The sequence below is a fragment of the Leguminivora glycinivorella genome, chromosome 3 (genome assembly GCF_023078275.1).
Source record: "Leguminivora glycinivorella isolate SPB_JAAS2020 chromosome 3, LegGlyc_1.1, whole genome shotgun sequence".
In the NCBI taxonomy this organism is placed as follows: Eukaryota; Metazoa; Arthropoda; class Insecta; order Lepidoptera; family Tortricidae; genus Leguminivora; species Leguminivora glycinivorella.
This window is the reverse complement of record NC_062973.1, coordinates 5974491-5996056: the sequence shown is the minus strand read 5'-3', so window position 1 is coordinate 5996056 and position 21566 is coordinate 5974491. Positions and strand designations below refer to the sequence as shown.

General features: G+C 41.8%; 1 protein-coding gene across 1 annotated transcript in view; it reads right to left on the bottom strand.

The window, feature by feature from the left end:
* Nucleotides 1-3241: 3241 nt before the first annotated feature.
* The window catches only part of LOC125224916 (DNA polymerase theta), a 28532-nt gene continuing 10207 nt past the window's right edge, over nt 3242-21566 (bottom strand). Inside the window, exons 5-10 of the mRNA XM_048128434.1 lie at nt 16899-17080; nt 16332-16501; nt 15386-15512; nt 14630-14824; nt 5966-6230; nt 3242-4192 (exon numbers count right to left, since the gene is read on the bottom strand). Coding sequence (XP_047984391.1) covers nt 3903-4192; nt 5966-6230; nt 14630-14824; nt 15386-15512; nt 16332-16501; nt 16899-17080 — 1229 coding nt within the window. The 3' untranslated portion in view covers nt 3242-3902. The remainder of the gene's footprint in view (nt 4193-5965; nt 6231-14629; nt 14825-15385; nt 15513-16331; nt 16502-16898; nt 17081-21566) is intronic.

Genomic DNA, 21566 nt, shown 5'->3' with positions numbered 1-21566 from the left:
ATTATTTAGCAATACATTACTCGTAAATTACCAAACGTATTAGTTTGGGTCCTCAACTGTGTCTTGACATCTAGGTACATCGTGTAAGCTACAATACAAGTCGAAGTGTAGTCTCGTTTGCGTATCGGGTAGGTATCGCGTATCGGGATGATATAAAACGAATGCGCAAGTGAATGATGAGATGACGTCCGATAGAGACGTATGGAAGAGAAAGATATGCTGCGCCGACCCCAAGTAATTGGGATAAGAGCAAGCGAATGATGATGCTTAAACCGCTGAACCAATTGTCAAATGAAGGTTTTCATTTCAAACATCAACAGAAACTCTGGAAGTAGGTCCTTACTGCAAATGACGCAAAATTACCCTTTTCTGATGGAAGCTCACAAATGAACTGTAGCCCCGCAATAACGCATCATCAGTGCGAATGAAAAGTCATTTATAAATTATAATGCAATAAAGGAAATTGAAATGGTTATTTGATGTTAAATCTCTCACATCTTGATTTGCATTCGGCGAATATGAATTCTTAATGACCTATTTTTTTCCGTATATTCTTACGTATAGGGAGATGTGAACCTTTCTTCGAATATTTTTTTAGGAAATGTATTAATATAATATAACAAGACATTAGCTAGCTTTTAAGTTTAGTCTTAGTTTCTTATATAATTATGTAAATATGTTCATGTAAATAAAGAGTTTTTAATTAAAAATATATATATATATATATATAACAAGTATTTGAGTGTTTCTAGTAAATAAGACACTGCGAGATTTTCATTCCATTTCCCGCTAAATTACTAAATAAATAGCAGTGTTTTACCATTACAAAGTTTACGGCATTTTTTGTTTCCAGTAGCAAGGGACACATCATAATCATCATCATTATTTCAGCCATTAATCGCCCACTGCTGAGCACAGGCCTCCCTTCGTGTACGCCACTTATCCCGGTCCAGGGTGGCTAGCCGAATGGCACAATCGCTCACGAAACGCTCACGAAACGAAGCGCTAGTAGATATCTATCTCTATCGCGCTTGCGTATTGGCGCGACAGAGCCAGCGGCGTATCGCTTTCGTTTGGCGTCGGAGAAATGCCATTCGGCTACGGGGCCTGGGCTAATCTCATCCAGAAGTGCCCCGCAGTTTTTCGAATGCCGTCCACCCAACGAGCCAACGGATGCCAGGCGCTTCTTACATCCGATAGCGGCCACCATTCGGTCTACATTTTGATCCACCTGCCATCACTCTGCCTGGCAACATGCCCCGCCCAATTCCATTTGAGTTTGGAAATGACGTCACCCACGTCCCGCACCTTGGTGCGGCGTCGGATCTCGACATTCCTCACTCGATCTTGAAGCTTAATGCCGAGCATGGAGCGCTCCATCGCTCTCTGTGCTACCAGTATCTTATGCACAGCCTTTTTAGTGAGCGTCAATGTCTCGGCACCGTATGTTATGGTGGGCAGGACACACTGGTTGAAGACACATAACACGCAACATGAGCGGCAGTGATCGCTTTTGCAGAACTTACACTTCAAGGAGCTGATTAAATATTTATTGCTGTAAGGTCTAAGGTTTAACGTTTAAGAAGAAAGCCTGACACTAATCTAACTTCACAAAATACCTACTTTATGTAGTAATAAAATCAAACCCGATCATTTTCCCGACCCCGCACATAATATGAATAATTGTTCCATAGTTCGGAACCCAAAACTATTCCCCGACCGACCACAACTTGTAGCGGTAATATTTCACTTACCGCTGTTTACTTACCAACTCCGGCCTTTTCTAGTTTGGGCGTTAGTGTTGGGCCACGGAATATTGCCCGCATTTTATTTTGGCAATATTTCTCGATCCTTATGTCAACTTGTAGCGGTAATATTTTATTTACCGCTGTTTACTTACCAACTCCGGCCTTTTACAGTTCGGGTCTTAGTGTGGAGCCACGGAATATTGCCCGCATTTTATTTTGGCAATATTTCCCGATCCTTATGTCAATTTGTAGCGGTAATATTTTATTTACCAACTCCGGCCTCTTACAGTCCGAGTCTCAGTGTTGAGCCACAGGATATTGCACGCATTTTATTTTGGCAATATTTCCCGTTCCCGATGTCAACTTGTAGCAGTAATATTTCATTTACCGCTATTTACTTACGAACTCGGCCTTTTGACTATTTCGTGCCGTATTTTTTTTTCGGCCACAACTTATAGTGGTAATATTTAATTCAGCACGGTTTAATTACCAACTCTGCAGGGTTAGCACAGGATTGCCGTGAGAGTATGTCGCCGCGAGATAGACTATCTGTCCTTATGTCATTGATACAGTTAGAAAAAGACATGTGATCTATCTCGCGGCGACATACTCTCGCGGTAGTCACGTGCTAGGCCTACAGGGCTTTACGTATTTCGACCGGTCATTACCTGCCGCCGCGCTGTGCCACAGAATATTTCCCGCTCCTTGTTTTGGCAATATTTTCCGTTCCCAACATCAACTTATAGACATAATATGGCGCGACTTCTGTTTGTTAATTTACCAAGGGATATTATCGCAGAATTAAGAGACATGGAAGTTTAGTGTTGAAGGTTTTTGAAATAAGTATGTATAGTAGTAGTTTGAAATAAGTATACTTATCCATACTAATCTCAGTATTTATTTTCTTTCTTAGGCTAGGCTGTTTATAATATGAATATAAAAGTAAAATACAAAAACACATACAAAACAATATAAAAAACATATAAACACATTATAAAAAACCTAACCTAGGGTGTCGCCAGCAGCGGGGCAGGGCCCAAGCTGCCGGTGGTTAGGGCTGCAGAGAGAGGAACCGTCGGACTATCCGCGCCGTGTCCAAGATCACCGCCTTCTGCATCTGGCCCTTGATCCAGCCACCTAGCGAGAGTCTCTTAAGTCCATACTAATATTATTAATGGGAAAGTGTGTGTGTCTGTTTGTTTGTCCGTGTTTCAGGGCCAAACGGAGCGACGAATTGAAGTGTTTTTTTAAGTGGAGATAATTGAAGGGATGGAGAGTGACATAGGCTACTTTTTGTGTCTTTCTTACTCGAGCAAAGCCGCGGGCAAAAGCTAGTACTTTATACTATAGAAAAATTTAAATTTCCTTATTTTCCGTCAATTTGAATATATTTTTACTTTCTACCTAAGAAAATTCCCGATAACGGTACCTCACTACTTTCCACGAATTGAGACGAACTTTAGGGTCGGGGTATAATGAAAACAGCCACCAACTTACATCATTAATGCATAAATTTATAGACAAAATCAATAGTAAATATCGCTCTATTAAGCACTATTATACGCAGCAAGTCACTTAGATGACGAAAATGTCACTCACCTGAAGGTTAAGGCGACCAAACTGCGACTAATAAATATATCACATTTCAACACTATTCTTGATTGTTTACATTCAAAAATTTCTTTAGTACTAGTTATCTTTACATACAACTATGACAAAGATCTCTGTCACTTTATCTCTTCTCTAAGACTTTGCCTTCGATTTCGTTGCGCATTCGTAGCATTACAAGCATAAGACATAGTTTTTGAAGGACTTCTTCTATTTTACCATCAGTATAAATTGCTATAAAGCCTGTATAATATTCAAATCCACATGGAATTCACTTCTATAAGTCTCATCGCTGTTTATAATTTAATTTCATCCAAAGTGCCCCAAGTGTAACCACTCTTCACGTTAACAGGCAGCGGTAGGACGCTAAGAGTAGCGTCACACTATTCTCCATAATCTCTTTCAAAACCTTTTCAAACCAAAGTTCACTAGACTCAGGCACTTCGTATATGAGTTCGTCGTGCATTTGCAGTATGATGCGAGGTTTGTGTGTGTGCGTGGATCTTGTTTAGTCGATGGCACACATGAAGGATTTGACTGCGACTATCATACTTTAATTTCTTCCAATGTACCCCAAGTGTAACCACTCTTCACTTTAACAGGCAGCGGTACTCTTAGCGTCACACTATTCTCCATAACCTCTTTAAGAACCTTTTCAAACCAAGCTTTACTAGTCTCAGGCACTTCGTATATAAGTTCGTCGTGCATTTGTAGTATGAGGCGAGGTTTATGTGTGTGCGTGGATGTTCTTGTGTCGATGGCACACATGGCGGATTTGGCGATGTCTGCCGCTGATCCTTGGATGGTGGTGTTGATCGCTTGGCGCTCGGCCGCACCTGGTGACAAGGGATTTTATTGTTTTTGGATGTTTTGCTGATTGGAAACTGTCGCATGGGGTTTTTAGAACCGATACGACCTTCAAGAAAAGAGCGTACACCCATCATAAAGGCCGGTAACCTAACTTCTGGTGTTTCGTGTATTGGGCGGCAGTGATCGCTTACCATCAGGTCGCCGTGTCTGCTCCTTTGCCTCCTATCGCATAAAAAAATGAAACAGACGACTTGTAAAGGTGCAGAGTATTGCTAAACAGTTTGCGGCTTGTGTACAATGTTACATCGCAGTATTCTGGATAAAATAACAACATTAAACATTCTTTTTACGAATATTTTTTTTCTATTTTCTAATATATGATATTTCTAACTGCTGTGTAGCAGTCATTATTCATAAACGTGACGTAATAAGTTCAGGCCTGCCATGGTAACACAGATAATGAAAAAGAAACATCCAGGTTTCCAACCTTGATGTATATTTAACGCAACATGAGTATAAGCTTGAAATTAAAAACGTTGAATAAATCCTGAAAGTATCATTATCATTATATTAGCATGTTATAAAAACTCAATACTTATACACTTTTGCCTTCGCCGTGGTCTAATTAACTAATAACTAAATACGACGGATGTAGAAAAAATGACAATACAATTGCAGCGCTAAGTTTATAAGGGCACAATGTATGGCCATAAGATTTTCTGATGTAAAATGGGGTGTGTCACTGTCAAACGTTTTGCGTTAAACACATTCAGTGCCAGTGACCCGATAGTCGAGGCGCCGCGACATACCCATGTTATCTCCTACGTTCGTAGCTCGTAGCACGCGCTTAGTCCTGAACGTATTACATACATACACATACATACAATCACGCCTGTATCCCATAAAGGGGTAGGCAGAACACGAACGTATTAAAACCACGTTAACCTTTCATATGCTCCTAAATTTGTTATAGAATTAAATAAATTTTCAATAAATTCGCTTAATGTGATAGCTAATGAGATCTATCACCCTTTTTTGTGGCATTAGTTTTAGAGACACCCAGTAAACTTAGCAACCGAAATAAATGATTAAGTTGAAAACATATGGAGCTAATCATATTACAAACTGAAAACCACGTGCTTTTAATTTAAGTACTCTTAGAAGCCGGACCGCTATTAATATCAACAAATATCACCTCCGCTTCATGAGTGTCTCAATGTACCCATTCCTCCTAACTCCTAATACAGTCTTCTATAACTTACTGGGTTTAGTTGTCAGAAAAATAAATTTGAACCTTCGTCCTAGTCGGAATAGCTGATAACTTTAACTGAAAATGAATTAAGACTTACTTCTCTTAGAAGCCACTCCGCTTATAATATCAGGCAGGTATCTCCTCCACTTCTTAAGCATCTCACTGTATCCATTCCTCCTACAGTTTTTCACAACCCTCTGGGTAGGTATACAATACACCTTTATATCAGGATAAGTTTTGTGGAATGAGTCTATGAAGCCAGCCGCTTCCAAATATGTACCTACATTTTTGGTTTCTCCGTAGTGTAGTCAGTATAACTCAACTGAAAATACATCCACAGCGCAGGCTTCGTCAAAGTATGTTACATTATGTAATGTTACATGTCGAATGGGTGACTAATACAAATCAGGTCATAAACGTTACTAAAACTAAAATATTCCTCCCTGGACCGTACCTGGCTCAAAAGTCCCCGTTATTCCCGCTGCATTACCACCCTGAACTGCAATGGAGACCTGTTGGACCTCACTGAAAATTAACTAAGACTTACTTCTCTTAGAAGCCACTCCACTATTAATATCAGGCAGGTATCTCCTCCTCTTTTTAAGCGTCTCAATGTATCCATTCCTCTTACAGTCTTCCACAACTCTCTGCGTATACACCTTAATAGCCGGATAAGTTTTGTGGAAGGAGTCCATGAAGACGGCAGCTTCCATCTCGCTCACGTCTAGCGTTTGCGAGAGTGTTTTGTTTCCCATGCCGTAGATGATGCCGTAGCAGAGCTGTTTGGCTTTTTGACGGAGGTCGTCATCCACCTGAACAAAACAGAAAAAAAATAAACAGAAGAACTAAAGCAGTTAGTCATTTGGCGCTAAAACCAAGCTTTTTCAATTCTATGACTGTAAATTTTATAAAAATAATCACTGTAAATTTAATAAAAAAAATTACACCAATATAATGAAAACAAACATGAAAAAGAAAATAAACTACCTTTATTAAAGTATCAAAATTGTTGGCTTCAGCTCCGCGGACGCTTCCCAAAGGTCCGGAATATCCAATGGCTTCCGTGAAAGGGAAAGACTTTTTCAATAATGTCAAAATAAAAGAAGGAAAATACAGGCTACGATTATTTAAAATTGCATGTTAGTGTTTAAAACATAGTAATACGCGATTAAGTCCCGTTTGCAATTTTAAATATGTGTAAAAATCGTGAAAGTTTAAATCAGTGCCAGCCTGTCAGGCTACAATTATATGGAGAAGCGGGGCATTCCCCTCTCAATATCATATTCTGTCCACGCCTCCGCGAAAGCGGCCAATCAGCAAAACAAAAGAATTTCAATAGCTTTATAATTAATTGGATCTGCTAGATTCTTTTGATGTTAACACAAAGCTTAGCGGTTGTTTACTGGGAAGTGGAATACAATGAGTTGGCTATGAACCGCATTTTAGGGGTTCCGTTTCCAAAATAGCAATAAAGGAACTTAAGGAACTCGTATTTTACCTGTTTGCATGTTACAAGCACTTTACTCAAATATGTCAGGCTGCACAGTCAAGAGGCCAAATCGTTTACCCTCCGTGGCATATAAGTAGTTTAGAAGAACTATAGAAAAAATAAATACCAACGATAATTTATACATGATTTACAGTTTCCATTCCATACTAAGAATACCTCGTACCTAATTTTTTTAGCGCCACCTATTAAATACTATCATAACTACACATTTATATTTACTTCAAAATGTGTATTGACGTGATATCATGAGATTAAAATAAAGAAATATGTCATTTGTTCTTATAAAAAAATTAAAACACGCAAAAATATTTGGGTAAATATGATTTTGGCCACTTCCAGGCTACGAAACAGCGCCATCTAGTTTTAGACCTAAAAAGCCCATAAATTTCAGGTGGACTTTTTTTGTATGGGCTTTGTCAGTCCCGTATTAAATTCGTTCTTGATAAATACTATACAATACGAAGCACGAACAATTTTCTTATTGTCTACTCGCCGAAATTACCCCCGTACCGTAACCAGAGTTCAGATAGCTCTTATACTAATCTTGACAGATACTTGCTGTCGGCAATGTTCAGAACAGAACACAAGTTTAATTTGTATTAAAACTTTTTGTATGTGAAACTTTAAGGTAAAAAGTCTATAACTTGTTTATGGTTGAAAAACAATAGAAGATAGAAGAAAGAAAAATGGAGAAAAATATGTAGGCGGATTAAAGTGTATTTTTTACTTTTCATATGAAATAAATGATGCAGTGAAAGTTAAAGTTGAGTTTTTTATATGGTAGCTACAGAAATTGTGGTGACCAACAGGCAACGTCGCTAGATTCGCATCAGGCTTAGCAAAGAACTTGCAAAAAGCTTTAAAACTACGAGATCCATTTAAAATGCTAAACCAGACCCGCAAAAACTCTGAAGCCTTAATCTAAAGCACATTTGCATGGCTACGTTGGGATAACTTTTAGTTTTCTTGCATTTGGTGTTGTGTTAGGTATTTCGATAAACAGCGTTTGTTTTGCACAACAACATTCCGTTTGAAGAGAAATTCATTGTATATTTATTATTATCGAAACCGAACCGCTTTCACGGCCGTTAAGAACCCCTTGGAAAACATTTTCGTTTTAATTTGTTTACATAAGCTGTGTTTTCAAAAAGTCCTATTTGGCGCGCTGTTCAAAATCCTATTCAAAATGAGGCTTCACCATCATCAACCGGAATTCACCACGGCTCATGCGAGCATGGGGTCCGCTTTGAATACTGATCCCATGATTTGGCGTAGGCACCAATTTTACGAAAGCGACTGCCATCTGACCTTCCGACCCAAAGGGTAACTAGGCCTTGTTGGGATTAATCCGATTTCCTCACAATGTTTTCCTTCACCGAAAAGTGAGTGTCGGATATCAAATAACATTTCGCGGTACGGGCCGGGGTTCGAACCCGCGACCTCCGGATTGAAAGTTGCACGCTCTTACCAGCGCTTCTGTTCAAAATGAGGCTTACCGAAACGTTTACGTTATAGACAAGACTCCCAAGTCATAAACAATAGTTATTTGTTATACAAGGAGGCAAAGCTGTATTTTAACGCCGAGTGTGGAATTGAAAAACGAGCAAATGGAAGGATACTATAGTTGAACCACGAGCGAAGCGAGAATAGAATCCTGAACTTTTTAAATACACGAGAAGTAAAATACATTTGCACCCATGTGTAACACGAAACTTTACCCCTCATTATAGCGAGGAAACTACAACACAAAACATGCGTTTATCACTGCTTCCAGTAGTTCCACAGGTGATAAATCATCTTCATTACTAGATTCACCTACTTTTATAAATTTTAAAGCAGTTAATTTTACTACATTTAAGGGCCAATTACTTTACCCACTAGTGGATAAAATGCGTTTTTACCCGCTGGTATTTAAGGATTAAACACGTGTTTCCGAGGTAGTGAGGGGAAAAATACTTATATCAGTCGGACGCAGTGAAAAGTGACCTCTCATTCGTAAATGTTTGTATGCGACGGTGCTAAGAACAGTCACTTTATTTTTCGAAGACGCACTTGCAACGCGAACCACGTTTACGAAAATCGCGTTTGTTATTAATGTTTTGCGGCAGTCATTTTCCATACAAACATATTAGGCAATTAGGCTAATCTGGGGGCCATTAGACTCATTAGTCGACAACATACTACATTGCATTTCGACTGTGAAATATATTGAATAGTTAAGGGATAACGACGTCAGTAAATAATAACTAGTTTGGAAGTGAAGTTTTAAACAAAAGGATTTTGTCGCAACTACAAAACATAAAAGAAGATGTGAAATGGCGATCGTACTTATAACTTAGTATAAGTATTAAGTAGGGACTACTTTTTTTAATTGTATCTACGATTTGTTTCAAATATCCATACTAATATTACAAATGGGAAAGTATGTGTGTCTGCTTGTTTGTCCGTCTTTCACGGTAAAACGGAGCGATGAATTGAGCGAGATTTTTTATGTGGAGATAGTTGAAGGGATGGAGACTGACATAGGCTACTTTTTTGTCTTTTTCTAACCCCCCCCACTTCCCTAAAATAGGGGGTGGACATTTGTATGGAACATTCCGCAATTTTCGAATTTAACGCGAGCGAAGCCGTGGACAAAAGCTAGTTAAAACAAATAGAAAATTTAGAGATCAGAGAATGATTGTTGTATCACATTTTGTACGAACCATGGAATAATTTTACAAATAAAATAAAACATTTTGTGGTAAATACGGTCTCTTGACTCTTCTATATCTATAACTGTTATTTTTTGTTTGGTATAAGAGTTTATATAATAATTGGAAAGCGTTGGCAGTGGCCAATAAATTAAGTTACTCGTACGAGTAGGTAACCAACCTAGCGAGAAAATCGATCGAAAATTGGTTATTAAGTGCTTGGGCGGACCGGAGGGCGTTACTTACCGAAAACTATTAGGCACCTGCGTACCCTCTTATTTATAAAACTTGGGAAACTAATATAACGACTTAACGACTAACGATTATGTGTGCACGGAGTCACACCTCGGACACTGGCGATCAAATATATGAAAAAGGTGCGTTCCTAGCAAACAACTTAAGCACGTGTAGGTGGACGCGTACTATGCTTGTATGAGTGAATATGACAGGTCGACTGTTCGCGTTTTTGACAGGCGGTAACTGTGAGGTAACCGAGAGGGGATGGGGGGCACTTTCAGCGGGGAGCGGGAGTGGCCATGCTGTAGGATAGTACACTTTATTACACTGTGACGAAGTCTAGCAGCCGCGAGCACCTATGCCTGAAACATGTCGCACATTCGCGATATAATAACGTGAGTACACCCGTTTATTAAATATTTGATTATGAAGGGCTTGTCATTAAATATAAGTTTAGAAAAAAAATGACATAACGGCATGATTCTTCTCATGTTACGCGATTCAATAAAAAATTAAACATTTCTTTTCTGTGGAGTAGGTCCATGATTTCACCTAAAGATCCTTCAGTCATAAAATTTTTATAATAGTTTTGACGCAATTTATCCTTCATCAAATCAGTTTTATGTCATTATTATAACGTTGTTACTGCTCTTACATTAGTATACCTACCAAATTTTAGCAAAGCCGATTGTCAAGGACTTTGAAAATAAGTTTCAAAGACCCAAAACATACCAACAGCATAGAAAAATCATTTTCTATGCCAACAGGGCAGGTTAATTAAAAACTTGATCACTTAGTACTAGTAGGCATACCTAGTGCTTAGATCAGACAGAACTGAAAAGCACTAACCCACAAACGAAGTTGGCAGGGTCCCAAATTACCCGGCGAACTTTCTTTATCAAACAGCCACAGTCAGAGCGCAAGATGAACAAAAGGCTATTTCTGACATGGTGAAGTATATTGTATCTCTCTTCGAACATAAACATTTGAAAATAAATTTAAAAGTGGAAAAATTGCCTTCTTCGGCCCTAATCTTTTTAGTCATACTAGTTATGAAAAAAAAGCTGCACTTTTGGATGGAAGCAAGCCGCTTTGCATGGTGATAGTAGGCATCATAGTAAACGATTTTTTCCGAGGATATCGAAATTTCATCCCTTAGGAAGCCGAGCGTAGCGAGGTGTTTTATGAAAATTAAAAAAAATTCTATCTTTTTATTGTGTAGTCCGATTTTGACAAAACGTATCTCAAATGAAAGGTATTAATTTTTTTAATTAAAAAAAAATACAAAAAAAAATTTTTGAAAGAAAAGTAAGAAAAAAATTAAAAAAAGTAAATTTACGTCTCGCACTGAATAACTTCAAAGAATGACAGACAAAATGTACAATGTCGATATACGAGTTTTTTTTTAATCGAAGACAGATAAATTTGTAGTTGAAAACTGAAGTACTATGCATACTTTTAACTGTAAGAAAAATATAATGTTTCTGACTTTCTGGCCAAGGAATTTATAAGCGACCATATAAACAAACTAAGCCAAATTTGACAACTTGCATCTTAAAAACTACTGATTCGATTTTGATTTGGTTTTTAGTTTATAATCATGCATTTATTTGTCTTTAATTTAAAAAAATCATATATCGAAATTATACACCGTGTCTACCGTTTTTTGCGGTTATTCAGTGTGATACGAAAATTAAGGTTTTTTTTTTAAAAATCTTACATTTTTTTCCAATTTTTTTCAATATTTTTTTTTAAGTTACATAAAGCAATACCTTTCAAATGAAACATGTTTTGTCAAAATCGGACGACGTACAAAAAAATGAGATTTTTTTTCGGTTTTCGTAACCGACCTCGCTACGCTCGTCGTTCTAAGGGATGAAATTAAAATATCCTCGGAATTTTTAATTTTATTTTGATGTGTACTGTTACTATGTATTTTTCTGTGTCAGATAAACATATTATTTCTGACTTTCTGGCAAAGGAATTTCAAAGTGGCCATATAAAGCGATCTTTCCCAACTTTGGCAACTTGTATCTTAAAAAATGCTAATCTGATTTCGATGCAGTCTTCAGTTTTCAACTAAAAATTTATCTGTCTTCGATTAAAAAAAACTCGTATATCGACATTGTACATTTTGTCTGTCATTATTTGAAGTTATTCAGCGCGAGACGTAAATTTCCTTTTTTTATTTTTTTCTTACTCTTCCTTCAAATGTTTTTCTTTTTATTTTTTTTTAAATTACACAAATCAATACCTTTCATTTGAGATACGTTTTGTCAAAATCGGACGATACAATAAAAAGATAGAATTTTTTTCATTTTCATAAAACACCTCGCTAAGCTCGGCTTCCTAAGGGATGAAATTTCGATATCCTCGGAAAAAATCGTTTACTATGATGTCTACTATCACCATGCAAAGCGGCTTGCTTCCATCCAAAAGTGCAGCTTTTGGCCAAAAATTCTCCATAACAAGTATGACTATTTGGCCTTGAGTAAGACATGAAATACTCTATCCATATATTCCCATATATAAGTATACCTACAGAATAGAAAATGTCCTGGGTTCCTTTATGGTTAACTAGCTTTTTCCCGCGGCTTCGCCCGCGTACTAAGAGTAAATCTTATTTAAACGTTGAACTTTGGACCCCCATTTCACCCCTTTAGGATGTGAATTTTAAAAAATCCTTTCTTAGTGCTCCTCTACACATTATAAGGAACCTACGTGCCAAATTTGGAATCTCTAGGACCAGCGGTTTCGGCTCTGCGTTGATATGTCAGTCAGTCAGTTAGTTTCTTCTTTTATATATTTAGCAAAGTTACGAGACAGATAGACATCGCTTTTCAGAAATTTTCATTACCAACGAATATGGTTTGTTTTTAATAAAAGTGCATCTAAGGATGGCTTAAGCTCTGTAATAAACAGCTTAGTATTCCTATTCGTAAACCGCATTCGATTCGGTATCTAATATAACTTGACCTCTCATTAGATAGCAGTTACGTGACTCCTGCTATATCCATACTAATATTATAACTGGGAAAGTATGTGTGTGTTTGTTTGTCCGTCTTTCACGGCAAAATGGAGCGACGAATTGACGTGATTTTTTTAAGTGGAAATAGTTGAAGGGATGGAGAGTGGCATAGGCTACCTTTTGTCTCTTTAGAACGCGAGCGAAGCCGCGGGCAAAAGCTAGTGGCAGATAAAACATTCTACTCGTACCTAATAGCTAAATTGAAAATATTTGCCTATCGATCTTTTGCAGAATCAGCAAAACCTGCTCAAGAAGATTCTTATGCATTCATGCAAAAAAGCAATAGGCTAGTTTCCTACTAGTCAAATCAGCTTCTTTTTAAGAACTGTCAAAACGATTTGCTAATATGGAATTACTATGAAATACTGAGGAGTGACGTCACGGTCAATTAATTTACTTTATATATCTTTCTCTTTGACTTATTAAGTAGAAAATATGTTTAAACATAACTACTGTCCATGTTTTTCTTCTAATTATGTGGTGCTTTATTTGGTGCACTGCATAAAATATTTTAAGTATAGGAAACTAGCTTATTTAGAGGGAAAATTTGTAAAATAAATACTACGTATTCAGGGCTATGGGAATATAGCCGGGAACGAGTGAAAGAGGCGATTATGGGGAGTTAGCACGTCTGTGCTATTGCGATAGAAAGCTTCGTTCAAATAGCGGGGAATAGGCTGCCTCTGACGCTGTAATACTGTACTAATGCAAGAAAGCTGTTCGCCAGAATTGAGACGAGCGGCGGAATCCGTATTTTGGTTTTCATTAACTTGACCCCGTTTTAATTCATCTATGCCAATGTACATACGTAGAAAAATATGCAACGCTTAGAATTTGGCTGTCTTTTAACTGTGTATTCCTCTTACCTAATGCACGGTACTTTAATCACAACTTAGATGACTTAAACAGCGGAATTCCCAAGATCAATAAAGACTATAAAGAGCACATTTTTGTACTTATTCCAAGTGGCAAAACTTCGACGTCACTTAATCGCGTTCGACCCGAAGTAATCAGGTATATGGTAAAGTCGCCGTCAATAGAATTTGTGAACAATGTAAACAAACCTTGTAGTCAAAATGTCTTTAATAACCATTCTAACTCATCAGATGCTGGCTAAATCTATGTGTTATTTGACCAATTCATATCACATCACATTATGATGCTCAACCTTTTAAATAATAAAATCGTGCTAGAATATTGATATTTTATATAATGGTTTGTTTACATTGTTGACAATTTCTATTGACGGCGATTTTACATGCGTACAAAACGCGAGAATTTAAAGTGTTATAATATAAAACTTAAGAAGTCAGTTTCAACTTTCAAGTTAAACCTCTATTAGTACTTACTTGTTCCTCAGCCACCTGTCCCCAGCTGGCCGCGACGGCGCGGAACACGTCCACGCCGGCCCGCATGATGCCAGCGCCTCGTCCCGGCAGTAGTGCTGGATCCTGCGCTTCAGCTGGCTGTAGTCTACACACCTGTTCCTCAGCCACCTGTCCCCAGCTGGCCGAGACCGCGGTACACGTCCACGCCGGCCCGCATGATGCCAGCGCCTCGTCCCGGCAGTAGTGCTGGATCCTGCGCTCCAGCTGGCAGTAGTCTACACACCTGTTCCTCAGCCACCTGTCCCCAGCTGGCCGCGACGGCGCGGAACACGTCCACGCCGGCCCGCATGATGGCAGCGCCTCGTCCCGGCAGTAGTGCTGGATCCTGCGCTCCAGCTGGCAGTAGTCTACACACCTGTTCCTCAGCCACCTGTCCCCAGCTGGCCGCGACGGCGCGGAACACGTCCACGCCGGCCCGCATGATGCCGACCAGCACCTGATCCTGGCAGTAGTGCGTCAGGATCCTGAGCTCCAGCTGGCAGTAATCCGCTGACACCAGCACGTGGCCCGGGGAGGCGCGGAAGATGTTTCGGCAGTTGAACTCCACTATCTACAATTCAAAGACTACATTACTTGTTCTTCTCTTTGTGCCTACGCCTACGTAATACTCGTAATTATTGACTTCAAATTCCGACAATACATCTGTCAGATCTAGGTATTAAGAACAATAAAAGGGTACATATTTCCGAAGCTTAGTGTAGACTTTTCAATGAAATCATTGTCCGTGTACATTTGTACAATCGTCGTCAGATACATCGGAGTAGTCAAAGTGCTCTGATGGCGACTGTACACGAAACAGTGCACTTTATTATTTAATAAGACGCTATGTACCCTTTTTCTGCAAATAAAGTATTTCTTCTTCTTTCTTTTGACTAGTACGAGTATTGGGACTAGAATCTTTCAACTCCTAATGAACCCATATTGTCTCTTGACAGCATAAAATCAGAAACCACTGGAATTCAAGTTTTTAATAGTTTAAATGCAGAATTTGAGGAGTAGACGCTTTTTATAACGTGTCTAACTTTAATTTGTAAGATAAGCTTCGCTTTAGCATAGACGGAGTTTGAGATATAGGGCCAATAAATAATTGACTATTATTAAAAGGACCTACCTCTTCGGTCGACTCGTCGGAGAGGTATGACAACGGTATCGTGAAGGTTCTCGGCACGCTTTGGAGGTTTGGCTCGTGCATGCTGATCCTTCCTGAGCAGGTGTGCATGGTGTATGACGGAGTTATCCTGCGTTAATAGGTAATAATAGTTATTGGTTATACAAGGGGGCAAAGTTGTATTTTAACGCTGAGTGTGGAATTGAATAACGAGCAAGTGAAAGGATTCTATAGTTGAACCACGAGCGAAGTGATGGTTCGAGAATAGAATCCTGAACTTGAGAGTTTTTTAACACACGAGAAGTAAAATACATTTGCACCCGAGTGTAACACAAAACTTTTCCCCTCACTATAGCGAGGAAACTACAACGCAAAAAATGCGTTTATCATTGCTTTCAGTAGTTCCACAGGTGGTAAATTATCTTTATTACTAGATTCACCTACTTTTATCAATTTTCAAGCAGTTATTTTGACTTTATTCAAGGTCAAATTACTTTACCCACTAGTGGATAAAATACGTTTTTACTCGCTGGTATTAAAGGACAAAACACGTGTTTTCGAGCTAGTGAGGGGAAAAGAAATAAATCAGTAAAAGATTCTAGAGTTAACGAGCCTAAAACCATAAAGAAGTAAAGCGGCTAAAATTTACAACTATAATTAAAGGAAAAAAACTATTTCCGATAACTGATGTTTTCTTAGTTTTTGATAAAATGTGATTGATTTGAAGAACTCTGGTTTTGGGTTAAATACTCGTAAACACAAATAAAAACAGGAACAAAATTAAATACGTGTTTTACCTTTCGTTACAAAAATACCTGCTATTTTTATGTCTACAGAATAAGCGTTTAAAATATTCACAAAATTGTATCGAAGTCTCACAGAAAGGAATCATATTCAAAGAATGACACGAATATTGAATAGGTTAAGAACTCTTTACAACTTCGCTCACCTGTTCCCTTCGCTGTAAATGCAAGCCCGCTCCGTCAAAGGATATAGCGTCTTAGTTAGGATACTATTCAGCTTTCTCCAGTAGATGACTATACTCGAAACAGGGCTGTTGTGCGAACATAACACGCTCTTTTTCGTACTCACTTTACGCCCCCTGTATATACCTAGCACCTGCAAAATAATATAGTGTCACAAGAGGGCGTACATGAAATCCTGATGGCGTAGGGATTCTAGTGTTAACGCCCAAGGCGGAATTATTCGTATGTTGTGATACATACTACTTTTCACATCTTCTTTAATGAAATTATTATGTCAGTGTACTTATACACTTAACCCCTCAAAAGCATTGCAACAAATAGAAGGTTATTAATTCAGTAGCAATTTTTTGACAACGACGTTCCAGGGGTTAATCGATTTTAAAATGTAATCGATGATGTCCAAATAGTACGCAATTAATCGAAAAAAAGTAATAGTAATACCCTTTTCTTTGCCTCTAAATTGGTACGATAAAATTAAAGTTAATAAGTATTTGCCACTTATACACATCAAGAGGAAAAAGATACAGTACCTTAGCAACATCCTTCGAGGAATTGAAGTTGAAATGATACCCGCATAATTGATAAGCCTTCTTCTGCAGGGCTTCTTGCGAGTTTTTCACGTCGATCAGTAGGCGTGAGGCGAGCGCCTTGTCCACAGTCACTCCGTAATACTCGCAGCTCGCCAGGATCTTAGCGATTTGAAGCTCGATGTCTGGGGAATAATCCGAGGAGATGAGAAAATGCACCTTTATGATATGCAAATATTCATACAGAGATTTGAAGGGCGTAAAAACTCAGATTAAGACAGAGATTTCTCTAGAAGTGAGTTTTTCGAGTGTGGGTATTTTAACAAAACAAATAAGATAAGGATACACCTATTGTCTAATTTATATTATTTGTGCCGTTTGTATATCCGAGGTCTTTATAGAGAGTACGTCGTAGACGTCGCATCGGACCGATAGATGGCGCCATCGTTCGTTGTAAGTCGCTCCGGCGTCTCACCGCCGCGATGTTGGTAGTCCCGTTTTTCCCCACCTGCAACACAAGGCCCCCCGCGCCCCGACTCGCCACCAGCCACCCACATTGTTTCGTCGAACGCCGAAGTGACCGGTTGTCGCGTATTCCGTTCGAACATTTTTACAGCATGGTGTCTCGAAATTAATCTTTTAGTTTCTATTTCCTTGTTATTTCTGGTCAAACCAGAGTTATTCGTGTTTTTATTTAAAAAGTGGCTTATAACGTTTCAGAATTATGAAATTTTTCAATTTCATCCGTCAATTCTTTCTTCCCTTTTAATTTGCGCTCGTTCGTCTTGAATAATGAGATATATTATGCCTCGCTAGCGATCATTATTCGTCTTTCGGGGTTCTCACTATAGAAATGAACGAGCGGTGCTTTATGATTCTACCCACTTTTTTGTAAGAAAGTTCCATGCTGCAAAAATCGTTACCGTTAATCAGTTTTCTTTTTAAACTATTCGCATTTCCGAGACTAAAGTAGGAAGTGTTATCCGCGTATTAAAAGTTTCGCGCGAGAATATAAGCGGTAACGTAGGTAAGTTGCTCCGCCGGGGACCACGTGCTCCGGGGACCACGTGCTTCGCGACCGCGGGCTGCGCGACCTGCGGGCTGCGGCGGCGGCGGCGGCGGCGGCGGCGGCGGCGGCGGCGGAGGGCGCGGTGAAGGAATACCGCGCTCCAAGGAGGTTTGAATCTCTCCGACGAATGGGTGAGCAGATTCATATTATTTTAGAAAGAATATGTTCGGTTTCCGATTCGGTGCGGAGGCCCCAAGCCACGTGTCGGCGCCGAAACTTACTGTAGCGCTGCGATAGCGCCGCTGACCGCGGCAGTGTTGTCCGCCGCGTCGGCGCCGCCGAGGTTGCGTAGAAGTTGCCTCCTCGTTAACCATCTCTGCGGTGCCGCCGAACAACGTTGTGGCCGCCGCATAGGCGTCGCGTGCGACGCTGTAAGTATGTCTGCTGCTGCCCCGACGCGAGCGCCGTGCCGTTAGTGATCAGTCGTCAATACGCAGGCTACCAGCGCGGCCACCTTCTGCCCCCGCCACAACGCCGCGAGCCTGCTGAAGCTGTCCACCAGTATCGCTGGCCGCCACGCTTATGCTGGCGCCTCGATGGTGATGCAGAGCGTTCGTCTGCCGTGACAACGCCGCGATCCTGCTGAAGCTGTCCACCAGTATCGCTGGCCGCCACGCTTATGCTGGCGCCTCGATGGTGATGCAGAGCGTGCGTCTGCCTTGACAACGCCGCGAGCCTGCTGAAGCTGTCCACCAGTATCGCTGGCCGCCACGCTTATGCTGGCGCCTCGATGGTGATGCAGAGCGTTCGTCTGCCGTGACAACGCCGCGATCCTGCTGAAGCTGTCCACCAGTATCGCTGGCCGCCACGCTTATGCTGGCGCCTCGATGGTGATGCAGAGCGTGCGTCTGCCTTGACAACGCCGCGAGCCTGCTGAAGCTGTCCACCAGTATCGCTGGCCGCCACGCTTATGCTGGCGCCTCGATGGTGATGCAGAGCGTTCGTCTGCCGTGACAACGCCGCGATCCTGCTGAAGCTGTCCACCAGTATCGCTGGCCGCCACGCTTATGCTGGCGCCTCGATGGTGATGCAGAGCGTGCGTCTGCCTTGACAACGCCGCGAGCCTGCTGAAGCTGTCCACCAATATCGCTGGCCGCCACGCTTATGCTGGCGCCTCGATGGTGATGCAGAGCGTTCGTCTGCCGTGACAACGCCGCGATCCTGCTGACTGTCCACCTGCTGTAGCTGTCCACCAGTATCGCTGGCCGCCACGCTTATGCTGGCGCCTCGATGGTGATGCAGCGAGCTCATCTGCCGTGACAACGCCGCGATCCTGCTGAAGCTGTCCACCAGTATCGCTGGCCGCCACGCTTATGCTGGCGCCTCGATGGTGATGTAGAGCGTTCATATGCCGTGAAAACGACGCGAGACGCGACCCTGCCGAAGCTGTCCACCAGTATTGCTGGCCGCCACGCTTATGCTGGCGCCTCAGTGGTGATGCGGAGCGTAATACTGTTAACCGCTGCACAGGCGTCGCAATCCTTCTGCTGCGTCTGCCGTGACAACGCCGCAAGCTACTTGAAGTTTTCCACCGGTGTCGTCGGCCGACACGCTCATGCTGGCGCCTTGATGTCGCCTCGATCGCACGAGGTAAGATTGCAGACGCGGCGACCTTCATCGCGCCACCGAGCGCAATACTGCGGCTGCCGCGAAGGCGTCGCTAATTTTGCTGCCGCGTTTGCCGTGACGACGCCGCGAACTCTGTTGATGCTGTTCACCGATGTAGCTGACTGCCACGCTGGCGCCGGTGCCTCCCGCGCTGACGGCGGCGACCTCGAGAGGGCCACCGAGCACGATACTGCGCGACGCGACAGGGCATCGAGACGCCTTTCGAGCTGACGACGGCCGTCTCAATCTCACCGCCGAACATAACAGCGTCTGCTGCAGTGACAAGCTGGTAAGATTGCTGATGTGGGCCCTTGGTGCTGCTAGCCGCCACGCTGATAACGCCCGTCGCGCCTAAGATGTCACGCTCACCGCGAACACTGTCTTCCCCTACAATGGTGCCACGACCACGACTATCCAGGCTCCGTCTGCTACGGTATCGTTGCAGACTCTGTTGCTGACCAGGCTGATACTACCCTCCAATGTGACGCCGGGCGCCGCTATCAGCTGACATCCCGTACACTATGGTATCCACTCTTCTCTTTCCAGTTCCCGTGAAGTACGACTGTATTTACACTCTATTTTGACCAAGGACTCCTCCGTCGCCGAAGTGAGAACAGATAAATTCTTAAGATGCTACGTCCTAACGTGGTTTGGAGACCCATAGTTGAACGAGGTAAGACGTCAATAACCGGACGAGGAGCCGCATTGCTGCGAGGGTGTCCTGACGATGTTCGCGAGCTATCTAATCGGAGAGGCGCCTCGCGAGAAGACCCTGTGATTCCTGTACATCGCTCATTGTGTAGGTCAAAGACATCGTAAAGGTTTGCGGAATTAAAAAAAAAAATCCCTTTCAGAATGTCCAGATCTGAATTCGAGCCAGCGTCCTGCATCCTGAGCGTGCGTCTGTTTACCGGGCGGACACCAAAACCGATCGGCAATCTGGCCGCGGGGGTTCCAAGTACACGACGATTTCCCGGAGGCTTGTGGCGCCCCCTGTCCATTCGAGAGATTAACTTATTCGCCGAGCCTCTAATAAACAAATTGGGAAAAATAAACCTGCTTCGCCTTAGTGAACTTCAGATTCCAGCTCAAAGCGAAAGGGGCCAGGAACTCAGGAGTACTTCAGTAGTTATCATCTGGCTCGACTATACTCAATTAATATAGTGCTTGATTCGATCGTAGAACCTGATTTCATAAATTTCACAACTTTCGTGGTCTACAGAGGAAGGTTGCACCGCTGCAGTTTCCAGCATTACCTCGTACAGCTGCCGATAGCTGTAGGCCAATCGCCCCTGTTTTGCTTGCATCTGCAGCACGATAAGACCTTCAATAATCGGAACATTGTACGAAGTAAAGCTCTTCCGATGTAGAATAATCTTCAACAGGCGGTGGCGCTGGCGACTGAAGTGACATGCAGCCGGCTTAAGGTTCGCATAGCACTATATGCTATGCACAGTTCAGTTGTATGTTATGTTATGCTGTACGATGGCAGGACTACATCTCTTCTGTTACGAGTAACTACGACAGTAACTGCTGACTCCAACAGACTGTCGTACGAGGTCAGTATGCACCCCCTGGGAGCCAAGTAAGTGACCTTCGGTGACCTCGCCTTCTTCTGCTTCGCCCGTCACCGTACCTCTTCGTCTGCGAGAGCCCTGCATTACGCCGTACAACGGTACGTATTAAGCCTCCGCCACACATAAAGCGCATTCCGCTTCGCTATCAGCGCGCTGAATGCGCGTGCATTCCGCTCGCGTCCCGCGCGCGTTGCGCTCGCTATCAGCGCTCGTTCGTTCCCGCTAGCGCCCACTGGGCGCAACGCCAGCGTTAGTGCGGTGCACCGCCATTATTGCGCTCCGCCTACGCTCTTAAAGCGCGCATGTGTGGCGGTGTTAAATTCACCCCTTGACCTGCTACCACGACGTGTTCAGCAACCACCAGCGATGCGACACTGACGTCTCCACCTCTCAGTCTACTCTGTCGACCTTCATTGC